Here is a 19,224-nt window from a genome sequence, read left to right as displayed (position 1 = left end):
TCCTTTCCTTTCCTTTCCTTTCCTTTCCTTTCCTTTCCTTTCCTTTCGATTTACTTAGAAATCTTGACACATCACCTTTTTTCCACTGTAACTAGAAGATTCCCCATTATTTTCTGCAGTATTTTATTAGAAAATGAATGTGTATTTGTGCATTAAAAATGAACATATATCTTTAGACAGTACAGACACGCTATGAAAGGTCTCTATAGAAAAATTTCTAAAATATTTCCCATTATGTTTACATATACTGAATGAAAAATTTTAGGAAAAAATGCAGCTAATAAGAATTCTAAAATGACTCAGTAGCACTGTTAGCATTTCTAAACTGGGTTCTGAATATAAGAAACAGATTGTAGATAAAATATAAATGTCAGATTATCTTCAACTAATGAAGTTATGATCAAGCTAACAGTACTTAAATACCTTAATAGAAAACAAATAAGGTAAAAATCACATTTTATTTCCTTACAGATTTCTTATCTGAATAAGATGAGAAGTTTCATACTAGAAACTGCAACATAGTATCGATTTGAAATGCTATTAGAATGAATACACTTCCATGAGCTTGGATTCTTGGTTTCATGAGAACTTAGAATCCAAAACATGCTGTGTTTCTCTTATAAATATATTTTTCATTAGCTAATCAAGTTGCATACTGAAAGCAAGATTTTCACCCTTTTTCTTACTCCTCTTTCCAGAAGACTTCTTCATGGCAGTAAAAGAAATTTTTTCCACAACTCTCCTTAATACAGAATCACAGAAACACCAAGGTTGGAAAAGACCTACAAGGTCATCCAGTCCAACTATCCACCTATCATCAATAGTTCTCACTAAATCATGTCCCTCAACACAATGTGCAAATATTCCTTGAACACCTCCAGGTTGGTGACTCCACCATCTCCCTGGGCAGCCCATTCCAGCTCCTGACCACTCTTTCAGAAAAGTAGTATTTCCTAACGTCCAGCCTGAATCTCCCCTGATGCAGCTTGAAGCCATTCCCTGTGGTTCTATCACCAGTTACACGAGAGAAGAGGCTGACCCCCAGCTCACTACGAGCTCCCTTCAGGAAGTTATAGAGAGCAATGAGGTCTCCCCTGAGCCTCCTCTTCTCCAGGCTGAACATTCCCAGCTCCTTCAGCCTCTCCTCATATGGCCTGTGTTCCAGACCCCTCACCAGCTTTGTTGCCCTTCTTTGAACCCGTTCCAGGGCCTCAATGTCTTTCTTGCAGTGAGGGGCCCAAAACTGAACACAAAACTCGACGTGCGGCCTCACCAGAGATGAGTACAAGGGGACAATCACTGCCCTGCTCCTGCTGGCAACACTGTTTCTGATGCAAGCCTGGATGCCACTGGCCTTCCTGGCCACCTGGACACACTGCTGGCTCATGTTCAGCCAAGCATCAGTCAATACCCCCAGATACCCAGATTTCCTCTATGCAGTCTTCCAGCCACTCCGTCCCAAGCCTGTGTTGATGCCTGGGGTTGTTGTGGCTAAAGTGCAGGACCTGGCACTTGGCCTTGTTGAACCTCATCCCATTGGCTTCAGCCCAGCTATTCAGCCTCTCTAGATCCCTCTGTAGGGCCTCTCTACCCCCAGGGTACATAAATACATTTATTTCTATGCTGTAGACTCATTTGTCTTTAAGTTCTCTAAATTTGCTGCCTGAAATATTTATCCCTTCATCCTATCTGATGTTATTTTGTAAGATGGGATACTCAAATCGATATAACATCAGTATAATTCTTCCATTTCATTCTTTTGTTCATCTGTTCAGCCTGAATTCTTTTTAAAGAAGAAATGTAATCTTGTGCAGTATTTCCCAGGAGATATCAGCGCTACCTTTAAAAAATAAATAAATAAATAATGTCTTTGTACTTCCTTATCTCTTACGGAAATATTTCACTGAAAGCTTCCGGGTTTCCTTTTCTCTCTCTCAAATAGACAGAATAAGAAATCTTCCTTCTGCCATTTCCATCTAATAAAATGAGAGAAGAAATTCTTCAGCCAGCCTTTGATACAACCTACAGTTATTTTTGAAGTTCACGTACTGAATGTAAAATAGTAATTTTTATCTAATAGATTAAGTTTATATTTTAGTTGTTGCTGTACATCCCTTTCATACATACTCAATAATAAAAACGTAGTTTTTGCTTAGAGATTCTGAAAGATATTTTTCACAGAACTATCCTGCAGAAAATCCAACAATACAATTTTTATTCTATTGTTATCCCTTTACACCAATGCCAGTTTGTCGTAAAACATAACGCTATTCTGACATCACTTGCAAAATTCTTAAAAAATTACACATACACCAGATGTTTACTAAGTTGTAAATAGAAAAGTAAGTTTTCATAAACTGTATTTAATACACTAAAATTTCACTTTTTTTCCCAAGAATTAACTAGTTTGCATAGATTTGCAAGCAAAATTTCTGCTTAAGAATGCAGAAAAAGTATGTTTCCGGAATAAAAGCTTTTAAAGTTTAAAAAATATTAAGTAGAGAAAGAATTTTAAAAGGAACTTACTTAAACTTTTTAAGGAAGTATTGTAAATATCTCCATTGTAAATTAATATGTGGGTCAAGATGAGTAAATATTCCCGAGCATTTATTTGTTAAATAGAAATTAAAATATTTCAATAGAAATAGAAGAGTACTGAAAACTCCTTAGAAACATCTGTGGAGCATTTGCCCATATCAGAAATTACTTTCTGTCATTAACAATACTCTCACATTCACAAATACTTTCTCAAAATTTGTCAGTATAATGATTGCCAAACAAAATATAGATCGTTACCAAACAAAAGTAGCTGTTCTTTTACTCACTATATGATTACCCACTTCAATGTCATACATATGTATTTTGTTATGTGGCTTTGATATAATAAAATTATATTTTGAACTGTTGTATACAAAATGTTAACAAAATTAAGACTTCAAACATAGCAGGAGAGAAGACTACAAACAACTAAGTGTGGATTTTGTTTTCTAGGATAAAATGTATAGGTTTCTTCTCATCTGCTTGGTGATACTGGTTTAATTCATTAGAAACAACTAGCATAATACCAATTTAACAAAATCTTGGTCTCAACTTTTTCCCCCTGGCAGAATGTTCTGTACTTTAATACAACAAATCCACTCAGAGGGTCTTTACATATGTATTACATAAGTCTTACATATTAAAGGACAGATAACAGAAGAAAATGACAGTGGGAAAACAGTGGAGAGGATGTTACTGATCAATGATTAATAATAGGTGACAGAAAAAGAAGAGTCATTGTCAGATTTAACTGAAGAAATACTATATTCATCTCTCTAAATCAGAAGAATTTATTACAGACTTTCAGCTACTCCTTTCATAACTTAAAATAAGCCTGCTTTCTCCTTCTTAAACCTGTCTAAAATGTTCTTAAAAGAATGCTCAAATACACAATCAGTAAATAAATAAATAATTAAATATCAGAATTACATTGATAGAAATAGAATTGAAATTTAAAGCTATTTTGTGACTTCTATTTCGTTTGCAAACCAAATATATTGCGGTGGTTTTTTGGAGTGGAAGAGTGTTGTTTGTGTTGGTTTTTTTTTCTCTCTCAGTAAACATATGTAAATTATATAATGTTTTTAAAATCTCTCTTGTTCCAATACATTTTAGTAAATTTAGCTACATTAATTTATAACAGGAGACTCTGATCCAGTAAGATAACAGATCACATTCTTAAGTCATCTTTAGACAACAGCAACCATGTAATAAGACATCTACAAATTGCTCGCGCTATAAAAAATGTTCCTCCTCAATCTATTTGTGCTTATATGTTCTCCAGGCAAAATAGCTTACAGTGCAGCAATGGAATAGCAGAAAAATAATAATAAATAATGTGTAAATACAGTACTCAATAACATTAACCTCAAACATCAAATTGTGTATCATTCAAACAAGGACATCTTTCCAAATGTCTATGCTGGTCAAATTAAGATATTCTAGCATTGCAGTTTCTCATCCTACTGTTTCTGATATTGTCATTTATCTTTTAATGCAATAAATTGTGCTTTGCATTTCAAGCTCACTCCAAGTAAGGTGTTAGTTATTAATATTTTTGAATATGGATTAAATAATCTGAACGTAGGGATATGTCAAAACTTTACTTCCAATACTGAAATAGGCAACAATGATTTTCTGGTCATACATATTTTGCTTCATTCATTGATTTTGTGTTTGATAGAATAAAAATGTGCAGATTTTTAAAAAAACAAGCCTCTGCTAAAGATTTAAGCAGAAGGGAGATGGATACATCTGCATCACTGCTTATTCAGAACGAAAGAGCTATTTGTAAAGCATATTTTTTAATGTTGTAATAGCTTATGTATAAACACATATGCAACACAGAATAATATATTTAATTTCAACTTCTATCTCACACTAAGCTTGATAACAACACATACTGATGTAAACTATAAAGTGGAAAAAAATTGCTTGATCTTTCCCTTTTATCTTTCTATAATTCAAATTAACTTTAATTACTATGACAATATTAGTTCATTTTCTTTCCATTTGTCTGTCCTCCTAAAACTCAGTTGAAAATTTAATTTCTTTCCCATTTGATTTAGTTATACCTCTAGAATGCATATCTGACTTTCACTTCTGATTTATAGAAAATATTTTTCAATAACTACATGGGCACAAGTAAAATAATATCCAATACCTCTATGAGTAACAACTGCAAGTTCTTTAGTTCTTTCTATTTGCTCAGCTTTTCTTGGTCGTCTTCTTGTGCTCTGTAAGTTTGCTTGATGAAGGGAGAGTGCTTCTTTGGAAGAGGCCGACTCCAGAACTGATTTTCTTACATTCATAGCTTGCACTTGTTGCTCTTCAGGAGGTTGTCTATGGATGGATACAGTAACATCTGCAGATGTGCTAGCAACAGTAATAGCACCAGGAGTGGCCGCAATAGGCTCTTCCAACTCACCAGTGGAGGCAGTTTTGATCAAAGTGGAAGAACCTGTGGGACACACAGTAGCACTGGATGCTAACTTTTTCTTTTGAATTGTGTTTTCTTGATCAACGTAAGAGATTAAATTTCCCTCTGTTTAACATAGTAAAGACAACTGACATGAAAAGAGGAAAGTGAAGATGCTTTATTTAAAAATTTGATGTAACCTGAACATTTCCTTATGCTGGTGAACATTTCGTAACTACTGTGATATTACAAATTTAATTTCAAATGTCCTGAGGAAGCTCAGAGTACTAAAGTTTGTACCAGTTAGAATGACAACACATAATTCCCTCCCCTACAAATTCAGTCAAGAAAATACAATGGATGGAGCAATATAGAGAGATTTATCATTAAATGACACCCCATGAGTAGAAAAGTGCTAGCTGCCCTATTGAGGAAAGTCACAGCAGCATTACACAGTAACCTAGGTTGTGGGCAAAAGTTTGATACTCCAACTGCTAATAAGCCAGTCAGATGCACTCATACATCCAATTCATTTCATCCAATCTTGAAAAGGATCTGAAATCCCAAAACATTCACAGCTGAAGTAAAGCCAAGAATAAATGGAGAGTAAGAGGTAAACCTCTAAAAAATATTTTTAAAAATCGATGATTCTACAATTCTACAATCATCTTGATTGATACTGGGCAAAGGCTGTGTCTATAATTATCTATTTTTTGCTCTAAAATTTCTATAAAAATGAATGATTACTTTACTCAAAATACCAAGAAAATTCTTGATTAGCAATTCTTTTTTTCTAGGCATTGTTTAGAAAAACATTTATTTAACACTTCTAACTTGCGTAGAAGCTAAAATAAATAAATAAATAAATAAATAAATAAATAAATCCTATATGCTTTATGTAAATAAATTTGATTAATATTTTGATCCTTCCCCAGTCCCTAGATTTGTCTGCAGATCTTTGCAGGCCAACTCTCTCACATGTGAATATTTAGGACATCTAACACATTAGCGTCTTCATCTTGACTGGAACAGATAAACAACTGGGCAATGCACAATAAAATAATTAAAATTTATCATTTGAAAAGTTGATATACATGAATTATACTATTTTCTGTTAGAATGTTTAAACATAATACTGGTTCAGATGCTCTTCAAAACTCATTCAAGAAATGATATTCCATGCTTCTATATTTATGCACAAGCTTTCCATCCAGAGACTTTAAAACTTGTCCTTAAAATGTAGTGAATGATAACGCCATGGAAATTAAACAGGTTTTGCACAAACTAGTAGACGAATTGCTAAAAAATGGAAATAGGATTCTCAGTGAAACTGGGAAGCATTTAGCACCTTTTCAGCATGTGTTATATATCAAAGTCCTTAACAAAATAATGAAATATGACATATAAGCAAATGGAACTCATTATAAAATATATAATACAGAGAAGTATAACATAAATAAAATATAAAATGATAATAAATCTGAAAAGTTTGTGCTGCAAAAGTTTTAGGTGGAAAGTGTTTTATTTTTCTATACTACTGAAGTACTAAGAGAACAGACTTTTTTTAAACATTACACAGACAACAAACAGAACTTTTTTACACATGCAATATATTATTTTTACAATCTTATATTTAATGTCTTAATATCCATTCTGTGATACAGAACTTCTAAATCATACAGTGGTAGTTTCCTGAAAAACTAAAACTTAAAAGCACCACATAAGACTCGAGGTTTATCTGTCAGAGATAGAACCATGAATCTTCTAATAGAGGGAAAATCAAACAAAACAAAACAAACACAACCTACTACTTACTGTCCTACGATGACAACACTATAAGCAACTGAAATAGATCTACACATGTTTTTTTCTTCATTTGAGAATAAAAGAAGAAAAAAAAAAAATCATAACAAAGATTAATATCAAAAGGCCAGATTAGATATGACTCAAGATACAGTGAATTTCTAGAAGACTGATATCAAGATTAAAACACAGAAAATACAAGTGCATGACCAGGAATACTGAATAAGGATGATGTTGATTAAAACAAAGAGGGGAAAAAAAAATACAGCATTACACATAACCTCTACTTATAATGTAAAATTTATGTGGTTGCCCTAAATTACATTCAGGATCTCAAACAAATGGCATGTTATGCCCCCGAGCTTTAAAGATGCACAGCACTAAAGTAAAAAATGATAAAAGTTAAGATAAAGACATCCTAAAAATAAAGGAAAACAAGGAGAAATCTGCTTAAGTTAAGCTTCAAAATGTGTTTATTAAGAAGTACACATTGCTACAGAGGTAACTATCAAGCAGAACACCTAATTTGTTAAGCTTACTAGAAAATAAAGTGGAATTAAACAGAGATTAAGCTGATGAAGCACAAAGCAACTTAGTTCAGAAAAGCAGCCTGAATGATCTGCTACTGAAAAGTGTTTTAACTGCTAAAACTTTGGATAATGGAAACATATGGAAGATCCATAAGCCTGTCTATTTATATAAGAGTGGAGGTTGCTCCTGATTCCAACATCATGTTTAGTAAAGAAAAGAGGCAATGGCCTTTGACATTTCCCTGAGACAATGCTCCATAAATAGATAATGAATCTGTGCTAAAAGCACTCAATTTGTATATGCAATATGCTACAACTACACACAAGGTTGCTCTTGTAAACATATGATAGCAAAAGAAATTTACCCCAGATAAACTAACAGAGGAAATTTTCATTTAAATTAATCTCATGGACTAACTTTGTACATGCAATCACTGATGGAATAAAATAATCTAGGGAACAGGAATATCTTTTCTACTCTGCAGAAGAATTCATCAGAAAAACTAAACAAAAAACACATGAAACAAAACCAATATCTATTACAATTTTCCTTTGTAGAACACTGCAGCCTTGGAAGTTCACTTTAAACTGGGAACACTAGAGGTATGTATCATCCCTCTTTAGTCAATATAGATATTTTAAATATTTTTTTTATAATATATTTTTTATATAATATATATTTTTTATATTTTTATTTTAAGTTGTAATCTATGTGCTGAAATACTGAAATAGAATTTAACCACTTTTAGATACTGTAGGCCTGAAAATAAGTAGTCAAATTTATCATAGGAAAGTTCATGTTTTGGAAAACCAGATTAGACTAATGCAGTTCTTGATTTAGATCTTTATTTGAATTCATGTATATTGAGAAACAAGTTACATTTCCTAAAGAAAACCACATGAGTTTCATGCTTATTTCAGAAGTTTGAGCTCTGTGCTATGTTAACATATTATGTTCAATCCCAAATTAAGCTGTAGATTTCAGCTGTAGCTGTTATCTCCTCTTAGAATGGAATTGTTTTACTCTTCCATTTGGGTTAACACAAGCAAAAATACCAGGAATCAGTAATTATTGCATTAGCACATGACTTAATACTTAATTTTCCATAAAATTGACATAATTAGCAATATACCAATAATATACCAAAATAATAATATGCAAGTATAATTATTTCTTAAAAGATCATTTGAAATAGTTTTATTAGGATTTAGGATTTTAAGGAAAATTAATTAATCTGCAGCATTTAACTGACAGTGTGAAATTGTTTTCTGATACTAATCATCAACTGAACTTAAATAAACTGTTTCAATTGCAATGCCAGCTTAAAATAAAGCACTGACACAAACTATGTTACAATAACTTCTGATTTTACAGGCCAACTGTTATAATTCAGTAGACTGATAGTATAGATAACAACCAGAATGACTTGACTGACTTGGAAATCCACTACTAAACATACAAAATGCAACTAAAATAATATAATTCATCCAGAAGTATTCAGTAAATGTTTTGAAGATATTTTAATTTTTCTCTTTCTTCAGAGACGACTGGTAAATGAACAAATGTTTTTCCTACTTCTTTGTTCACTGGTTAGTAACACTATGCTGATTAGAAGACAAATGGATTTTTTTTAGAGGAACATTCTATACATTCTATAAATACATTCTATAAATGTTCCTCTAAAAGTGGTACATTTATAAAGTGATTTTTGTTTGTATCACAATGGAATTAAAAGTTTTTTTAAAATTATTATTTTTATTTTTTATTTTGTCCACTGGACCATAAAATAACTTAAGGCAAAATAGAGTTCAGAATGTCTCTTGTCCATGCTCTTGCATAGATCAGTGTCTGTTCTGAGGCCAAGCCACGTCACTCAGGGTTTTATCCCCGTCAGATCTTGAGAATACCTTTACGAATAGAGACTGTAGAGTCTCTGAGTCAACTGGTTCAAATGCAAGAGTCATGAAAAAAAAAATAAAAATGTCTTGATATTTGGTCTGAAGATCACCTCAAACTTTGTCAGTTTTATCTCAGTCTCAAAACATGTTCCACTGTTACAAACTTGGCTCCATCTGTCCAGTAACCCACTTGCAGGCACTTGAAAGCTGTTTTTACACAGTTTTCCCCTACTCTCAAAGATGAACAACTCCAGCTCAAGCAGCCACTTGTCAAGTGACACATGTTCCATCCTCTAACCACTTCTGTGGCTATCCACGGGACTTTCTCTAGCAAATAACACTTCCTTCCTATACTAGGGTCCAAACATGGATGCTGTATTCCAGACATGGTCACAGGAGTGTTAAGTAAAAGGACAATAAACCTTTCCCTTCATCTGCTGGCTACATTCTTGTTAATGTAGTTCAGGATGCTGTTAGCCCTCTTTACTGCAGTGTATCCTGATATACTGCTGCCTCAAATTCTTCTTGTTGTCTGCCACGATTCACTCTTTTCAGCAGATTTGCTTGCTACTGGAGTCCTGCGTGCAGTTCTGGGCTCCCCAGTACAAAAAACACAGGGATCTCTTGGAAAGAGTCCAGCGGAGGGCCACGAAGATGGTGAAGGGCCTGGAGCATCTCTCCTATGAAGAAAGGCTGAGTGAACTGGGTCTGTTTAGCCTTGAGAAAAGAAGACTGAGAGGGGACCTGATCCAGGTCTATAAATATCTAAGGTGTGGGGGGCAGAATGGCAAGGCCAGACTCTTTTCGGTGGTGAATGGTGACAGGACAAGGGGAAACGGCCGGAAACTGGAGCATAGGGTGTTCCACACAAATGTACGCAAGAACTTCTTTACAGTGAGGTGACGGAGCACTGGAACAGGCTGCCCAGGGAGGTGGTGGAGTCTCCTTCTGTGGAGATGTTCAAGACCTGCCGGATGCCTACCTGTGCGACCTGCTGTAGGGAACCTGCTTTGGCAGGGGGTTGGACTTGATGATCTCTGTAGGTCCCTTCCAACCCCTACAATTCTGTGATTCTGCGATTCTGTACTTGCCATTCCTATGCCAGGGTTTCAGTCTTCTTTTATGTAAGGCTTTAATCTTGTCTTCAGTGAGTTTAATAAAGATCCCATTGGACCATTCCTCTACCCTGTCTACGTCCTTCTGATGGCAATCCTTTCCACTACTGTATTGACTGCTGACAGGCATTCAGGTGTCATTTCAAATCTGATGATATTCTAGATCATTAAGGAACATAATGAATAGAACTTGTACCAGGATAGACCCTTGCTGTAGTCCACTTTTTGCTGGATTCCAGGTAGAGTATGGCCCACTAATAACTCCCCTCTTAATTTTCAAGTTATTACCTCCAGTAGTGGAAGAACATATGAAAAATTGGCAGATTATTCATAAAGTGATTCACAAAAAATTATAATATATGCTTGAATAAGACCAAATATTGGTATCTAAGCATAATGTTTAGCAGCTATTATAATTGATTACAATTAGTGAATATTTGTTTGCTCTCAGATTCTAAATTCAATCTGATTCTTAGGAATTATCAGCAAAACTACCTTGTTCATTCACGGCAAATTTAAGATGCAAGACTTTAGTAGTCTTTGTGACACATATGATTGGAACAAAGATTTTCCAAACAAAGCTAAAGGTCATTAAAAAATTTTGCTCTAAATGGGATTCAGTATACTGAAGAGATAATAAGGTTAGACTGTGTTTCGTAATAACAGAAAGCTACTCATTTTTTTCACAGTGGATAATTGAGGTGTTGGTAGTCTTTAAAAATAAAACTGCATATTTTATTAAAGAAAATAAGAGGTAGCCAGAAATATATCTGGAATTTCAAAGAAGAGTAATCACTGTATTCCATCTTCATTCTTTTTTTCAGATGTTCAAGGAGATTCAGTCAAGACCCATTAAATACCCTTATTTAAAACCCTTGCATATTTTATCTCTGTAGTGGCTAGTGCATCACGTAAAGAGGATTATTTTTGCTAGTAAAATATCTTAATTAACAGTTCTCTTTGATGTTCTCTGTCATTATTTGCTGCAAGACTTTCAAATAAAGCTACAAATCTAATCAGAAGAATGTATTCTCAATCTGTTAAAATATTTTTCAAGTTAGTGTAGATATAAATGCTTATTTCACTGTTTTAGCAGATTATTCTTAGATGTCATTACAGCCTTATTATATTCATAAATCACTTTTTAATTATTAATCAAAATCATTAAATTGTTAATTTAAATATTAATATACACTTTTACCTGGTCCTTTGTTTGAACTGCAGTTTTTCTTCTGTTAATTTATATATCAGGAATAGAAAATAAAGGAATATGGAACTCAAATATGAATTTGAGAATATGAAGTCCATATTAATGGCTGATTCAAAGCACTCTTCTGACTAAATCAGTTTTTGGTACCCGACCATCAAAGAAGGAAATAAAACAGTGTATTTCAAGATATCCATGACTGAAAAAAACATGGCTCAAATAGCTTTCTGGGCTTTACTTCAAAAGGGCAGTGATCACTGGATACATCGAAGAGTAAAGACCACAAAAGCTGTCTAGACAGAAGTTTAGTGTGTATACTCTTTGCCTCATTTTGTTTTCGTGTTCTCTACAATTTGCATTAACTGATTGAGAATTTTTATTTACTTTTGCTACCAAAAGCCTCTTTGCATTTCTGCATTTTCTCATGATATTTTTTTTTTTTTTTCCATTTTCTCTCTTCTTTCAACTTCTTCTTTCAATTGTTACTTCTTTCTTCTCTTTCTTTCCACATTTTTTACTGGTTTTAAAAGTAAATCTACTGATACAATGAGAAATGCACTATATTTACAAAAGTAACAATTAAGCATTGATCAGAAAGTTTCAGGAGGAGGTGATACTATGTTTATTGTCTTTCAGAACATAAAGAGCATACATCCCCATGAGACTTTTCCTCAGTGAATTTAGTATCACCTGAGTATTTTTGTTTTAAACCAGTTTTTTAAAATAAGATATTTTGAAATCATTTGAAAGTATAAGTTTCTGTCCAGACAGAAACTAGCTTTCTAATTTTTGGTGCTACAGGAATACTTATTATCATCATCTCCTTTCTAATGAACTCAGATCACAGAGAGAGCTACCACTGCTTTACACTTACATATGTCTATCCAAATAATAGATTTTATTCTAGCAAGATGTGCTTTCTGGAAAAAATAGTGTTAAATTGAGTTAATAGGTACACATATGGATAATGTCCTTTCAATTGGTGTAACTTCAGCAAGAAAATAATTCATGAAAGGCCTATTAAAGAAATACAACATAAATGTGTATTTGGAAATGTGAAAATATTATAAAAAGTGAAATACTGTCTAGAATAGAATAAATTTAATATGATCACCTGTTACATAGATAATAGTCATGCACTGATTTCTTTTTGTGCACAGCAGATGTGCACAAAAATACAAATTACTGTCTGCAAGAGTTCAGAGAGTGGTGGTCAATGGCTCAATGTCTACATGGAGATCAGTGCTAAGTGAAATGCCAGGGATCAGTGCTGGGACCACATTCCTTAATATTTTCATCAGTGACATTGAGAGTGGGGTTGAGTGCACCCCCAGCATGTTTGCTGATGACCAAGTTCTGGGGTGCAGTCAACACACCAGAGGAATGGGATGCCATCCAGAGAGACCCAGTTTCTGTATTTTTACCTATTTTAGTGTTTCAAATTTTTAAATCTGCTTTCATGTATCAATTTCAACATGTCATTGTTTTGGGGAGATCTCATTTCTTACCAACAAAATAAACTTGTACTTTCCTTTTACTACCAAAGTGATATTAATATTATTTGCCTTATATCTGTTTAATGCTATGAGTAAACTAATATGTATAAATCACATAATTTAATAAACTGTGTATGAATACACAGTTCTAGATACAAGACAACTGGAAGTACATATAAATGTGTATAAATACAACTTTGACAACTCTCAATTTATTTTCAATTTAATTCTTCAATAAAGTTCAGATGCCTGGAAAAATAATGAATGATAAGAACAATAATTTTCAGTTGCTCTTCATATTTAAAAGATTTTTATCATTGCTCTTGAGCTTCTAGGTAAGTAACTTAACTTTGCCCTAAGCAGTTGAAGTACCAAAATTCTGTTTTCAAAATCTAGCACTAGGCAATGCAGACCTGTGAGAGTTAAAACTGTTGTTTTTCTCCCTAGCCTCACAAACCAGCAAGTGTAGGCTTGGGCAAACAGATAAGCAGAGTGAGAGGCTCAATTCTCACAAAAGATTAGGGAAACGGATGAGGCAAACCCAATAAATAAGAGGTAACAAACTATGAGAGAGATTAAAGGTTGATGGGGTTAGGATGCAGATACAGGAGTATCATACAATAGATTGTGAAGCAGGAGTAATGAGTAAACAGGAGGGATCTTGGCGTCGTGGATAGGGGATTTATAAAGCTGTGATGTGTTTTTGGTTATGTGTTTCTGCTTGCACTCACCATTACAATCGCAAATTAAAACATTTTCACAAGAGAACTAGTCTCCAAAAAATCATTTGAGTTATTTCTCACAGACCCATGAGATACAAGCTTATTAATAAAGATCTCTAACTTAGTTTAAGATGCTAAAAGTGTAGCCACTTTACTAATCTTCACAACAAAGAAAAAGTTAATTATTTTTTAAAAAGTCAGAACTTAGAAATTAGAATTCAGATCTTACAAAGCTTGCTCATCTATGAGGCAAATGGGAAATATAAGCCTGCAGAAAACAGATGTTGTCAGTTTGCATTAGTGACAGTCTAAATATATTTATTTATTTAGAGTCACAACAATTTTTAATGCCATATAAATTTTGCTCTGTTTGGCCATAACAACATTCTGTGAGTAATATTATACTGAATAAGTGTGTAAGAATCCAAATAACTTTACTTCTTCAGTTTTGCATATCGGTAATAAATTACTTTTCTATTTATCTTATACAACCGAAGTATACACTCAGTGATTGTCAGGACTCTAAGGGCTTCAACAGCCCTGGGGCACAAACAGCCCTGCCCAGCTTTCCCTGAGTCTCCCCATAGCTCTGCCCTCAGCCCAAGATCTCATTTCAGCCCGAGGCCATCAGGCCCTGCCCCAACGACACCACAGCAAAGCCCATCTCCAGCTCCCCACCGCATTTCCCCGAGAGGCCATAGGTCTCAGCCAGACCCATCACATTCCAACTTCAGCCTTTTCTCCAGGGCTGGGACTGCCTCCAGCTGCCCGGCTCTTGGCTGTGGTGATGGTATGAGCCCTGCCCTGCAGTTCATATGCAAATCCCTGTAGTATCCAGCCCTCGGGGAGCCAAAAGTTGCACCTCGGCAGTAAGTAGCTCTTAATCACCGTGAAAAATCAGTACAATGATGAACAATGCTTATGTACAAAGAAAAGCATTACATTTAGCATGAGGTAAGTAGTTCGCTCTGTTGATTTAAAAAAAAAAAAAAAAAAAAAAAAAAAGACAAAAACTTGATTACGAAGTATGACAAAAATTAACTACTTATAAACAAAACTATACCATCTTTTTTTGTTGTTTTATTTAAAAGGTATACTGACAAAAATTTTTACTGATACTTTTTAAGTGAGATGGGAAAAAGTCTCAAGAAAGAAGGTTCCTTCAGTAAAGAAATTGATCCAAAACCCACTTTAACTTTACACAGAGAAAGATATTCCCGCAGAACATTACATGCTGTCAGCATCATGTGGGCAATAAGAGAACTTCTGAACAATGAAATGAGCATCCTGCACAAAACACGAGTTTTGCCTCAGTAAAAGCTTCACAGTGAGATATCCTCAAAGATCTACTAGTCTACAATTCAATGTTATCAAACTAAATGCTTACACGTTAAAAATACTTTCAGATGTGTGCTTCCACTGTAGAGTGGTCTGTTAAAAATACAGTAATTTAAATTTCTGAAAAGGAACATGCTAGAAAAGTGACTAAGATCAAAAAGGATTACCTTAACAGTTTTCAGCTTTCTGAGAAGTGTGAATATTATCCAATATTCAGCTGCCCTGGACAGTGGTTTAAAAGACCTAAGTGCTCTACTTTGCTAGTTTTCTGGACAACTCGCTTCAGTAGGGTGTGCCAAACACAATGACTATTCTGCCAGACACAATAACTATTTTCATGGTAAGAGTTAAGAATGCATACAGAAAATATCACATAAAAATCAGCTATGAGGGCTCTCCTTTTCCACAGGCTACATACAAAAAAATCAGTACTGTTTTAAATTAATATAATTCAATTTCAAATAAAGTACACAATTAACAGATCTTTAATTCTATTCTTATCATTATAGATTTCTCTCCACTGTTTGCATTTGTCTCCATTTTGACTACTTTATGGCTTATTTCTATTTCAGCTATAATCCTATTATTAAAAAGACAATATGAAGAACAGTTTACTGCATAAATTATCTGATAAACCCAGTGCCTAAGACTAAAGAACTGGACCGCATTGAAGACAACTGCCTTTAAAAGTTGAGTAAGATTTTCAGTTTGCTTTTTTACTCAGGATACAGAAAGCACAGTTTAAAGTTTCTTTCATTTTGGAGAAATCAGGTTACATATTTCTGAAATTCCAGATGTATTTTTAAGTTATAAGAAAAATCTCTTTTTTATTTCCCCAAAGCCATTCCACTAGTTGTTGAGAAGTTAAACATTCTCTGGATAAAACAAAGTCAAAAAACTACTTACTTGCCCTAATTCTATAATCAAGTGGTTAAAATATAAAGGCTTCCACTTGTAATTTACTGTAAGAAAGCTAGAGAAGCTTTCATTTTATGATTGAGAATATCCTATCCCAAATCTTGATCAAAAACGTGTATCCAAGAAAAATATAGAAAGAAAGCATGCACATAAATACCTTGACTTCATCAAGTATTGCTCAATACGAGTGCAACAATTCTCTACCATGAGGAAGAGAAATCCGCCTGAGGAGATCAGTTTCAAAGCAGGCAAGACTGCACTGGGGAAGGGATCAAAAGCAAAAAAGGCCAACTAAAAGCTCTTTTGGGGGCTTTTTGCAGTCAGCAAAAGTGCTTTGCCCGCATGGAGGAGTGAGTAGCCTGTGGGAGGACTTCCAAGCTACCATGGGTGGAGCTGGCACTGCCCACCCTCGGTCAGGCTACCAGGCCTTATTTAGCCTCAGGAAGGGCAGTAGTGGAGTGAGCAACCGATGCTTTCCTGTGCGGCATTGCTGGCTATGACTTGTATGGCAGGGCACTGAGCCTCTGCTAATGCACAAGGTGAATTTGACTTCTCTAAGAGGTTAAAGATCAAGGGCACTCACCCGAACTCACCCTACCTGACCCTCAAGTTGCAAAGAGTCAGTTGCTTGTAGAGATCTAGCCATGTTTGCAATGCAGATGAAGGCAGTTAGAAAAAGTGTGGGTACCTAAACAGAGGCCACCCACAAACTTGTGGGTGTCCACGCTGCCAGCTGCTGTGTGCCAGAGCCTGGCACTTGAAATGAAGGGGAATGAAGAAAACACCTCTGTCAGATGTGAATAAATGAATGATTTAAAGGATAAAAATGAGAGATTGAGGAGTATTGGAAGAGTGACTGACTGGTGGACTCACTTCATGAAAGAGATTAAACAAATTGAGACCCCAGGTAGGATCCCCTCCCCCAGGAAGATCCCCTCCCCTTTTGTCACCAGGCAGTAGAGGGGGACCTCAGAAACAGGTCCCTACTGAAGGATACAGGTGAATCCGGTCCCAACCTCCCTCACCTCTCCATTTACCCTTGCAGAACAGGTATGGGTCCTGCAAAAGGAGCAGTCCATCAAAGAAGAGGGGAGGCAACCTGCTCCAGAAGTCCAATATGAAAACCTCTTCCAGGAGTAATTGTTGGCGACTTGCTTCTGAAGGGAACAGAACGCCCAATGTGCAGAGTTGACCTTCATCATTGGGAAGTCTGCAGTCTACCAGGAACCCAGATTAGGGAAATCACCAGGACACTCCCCTCCCTGGTGTACCCAACAGACTAATACCCACTACTGATCTTCCAGATAGCTGAGGAGGAAGCTGCATCCTGTAGTCTGAGGGGAATAAAGAAAGATTCAAGACCTTGGAATGGTTGGTGAAGGAGTGTGGGGCATAGTTATCTTTTCTTCCCTCCCTCCATTTTTAGGTAATTACATGAGACAAAATAGAAGGATCCAGTCCATAAATGCCTGGCTATGAGACTGGTACTTCAGGCAGGGCTTTGGATTCCTTGACAGTGTCTGGTTTTGTAAGACACCAGATCTGGCAATAAGACATGGCAAATGTTTATCTCTCAGCAGCAAAAGAGTTCTGGGATAGGAGTTAGCAGGGCTCATTCAGAGAGCTTTAAACTAGATTTGAATGGGGATAAGGTTATGGTTGGACTCACACTGATGGGACAGTGCTATAGTATTGATGAAAACCAGGAGGCCTCCCACTCCCCTAGGGTGAAATTTGTGTGCTCAGCTTGCTCCCTGAAATGCCTGTACACCTATGCACACAGCATAAGGAGTAAGTAGTAAGTAGCAGGATTTACAAGTCCATGTTTGGGCAGGAGATTATGATCTGGTGGCAACTACAGAGATATGGTAGAAAAGATTATGCTACTGGAATGTGGTCAGGGATGGCTACGTCCTTCTCAGGAAAGAAAGATCATCAAAGCAAGGTAGTGAAGTTGCTCTTTATGTGAGAGAGCAACTACAATTCATTGAGAATTCATTCATCTCATCCAGGGGTGGATGAAGAGTGAGTTGAGAGTTTTAGGGTGAGAATTAAGAGGCTGGCTGGCATGGATGATACTGTTGTGGGTGTATATTACAGGCCACCAGATCAGGATGAGGGAACTGGTGAGGTCTCCTACAGGCAGCTGATAGCAATTACAGACCCTGTTTATCACAGGGTATTTTAACTACCCTGATATTTGCTGGAAGGCCTACTCAGCCAGCCAGCCACAGTCTAGGAGGTTCCTCCAGTGCACTGATGACTTCCTGAAGCAAATGGTGAACGAGCCAACTAGGAGAGGAGTGCTGCTGTATCTCTCTCACTAACAAGGATGGTCTGGTTGAAGTGGTAAAGGTTGAAGATAGTCTTGATGGCACCGACTTTGAGAAGGCAGAGTTCAGGATCTTACATGGCAGGAACAAAAGAACAAGCAGAATCACAACCTTGGACTTCTGTAGGGCCAACTTGGGCCTTTTCAAGAATTGCTAGGGGAAATCCCATGGGACAGGGCACTTGAAGGTAAAGGGGCCCAAAATAGTTGGTTGGCATTCAAGGACCACTTCTTCCAAGCTCAAGATCAGAGCATGCCTGTTGGCATGAAAGTAGAAAGTCAAGAAAGAGCCAGGAGACATGGTTAAACAGGGAATTGCTGGGCAAACTCAAGTGGAAGAGGAGAGTCTACAGATCATGGGAGGAGAAACTGGCCACCTGGGAGAAATAAGACTCTTGTCAAAGGATGTAGGGAGGTAACCAGGAAATCTAAGGCTTCCTTAGAATTAAACCTTGCAAGAGGGGTCAAAAATAACAAAAAGGGCTTCTTCAAATACATTGCAGATAACACTACCACTACAGGCAATGTAGCCCCACAGATGAATAAGGTGGGTGCTCTGTTTAGGCAGAGTTACTAAATTCCTTTTTTATCACTGTCTATACTGCTGGAGGCTGTCCTTAGAAGCCCTATACCCCTGAGGCCTCAGAGCAAATTAGAATCAAGGAGTGCCTCAGTTGATGAGGTCTGGGTTAGGGATCAATTAAGCAATCCAGACATCCATAAATCCATGAGTTCTGACGGGATGCACCTGCAGGTGCTGAGGGAGCTGGTAAAAGTCATTGCTAGATCACTCTTCATTATCTTTAGTAGTTGTGGGGAACAGTAGAGGTTCCTAAGGACTAGAGGAAAGCAAATGTCACTCCAGTCTTCAAAAAGGGCAAGAAGGAGGATGCAGGTAACTATAGAC

At 35.9% G+C, this 19,224-nt stretch overlaps 1 protein-coding gene across 3 annotated transcripts in view; it reads right to left on the bottom strand.

Annotated features, from left to right (window-relative positions):
* The window catches only part of CSMD3 (CUB and Sushi multiple domains 3), a 525,852-nt gene that overhangs the window by 304,970 nt on the left and 201,658 nt on the right, over nucleotides 1-19,224 (bottom strand). The window contains exon 7 of one of the 3 annotated variants that reach the window (XM_042839423.1): nucleotides 4,703-4,999. The exons of the other annotated variants lie outside the window; for them this stretch is intronic. Within the exon in view, the coding sequence (XP_042695357.1) occupies nucleotides 4,703-4,999 (297 nt within the window). The remainder of the gene's footprint in view (nucleotides 1-4,702; nucleotides 5,000-19,224) is intronic. 3 annotated transcript variants of the gene reach the window in all.

Source organism: Centrocercus urophasianus, unplaced genomic scaffold, assembly GCF_019232065.1.
Source record: "Centrocercus urophasianus isolate 14NV4802_14NV808 unplaced genomic scaffold, USGS_Curo_1.0 seq_11, whole genome shotgun sequence".
NCBI classification, from domain to species: domain Eukaryota; kingdom Metazoa; phylum Chordata; class Aves; order Galliformes; family Phasianidae; genus Centrocercus; species Centrocercus urophasianus.
This window is presented reverse-complemented; position numbering and strand designations above follow the sequence as displayed.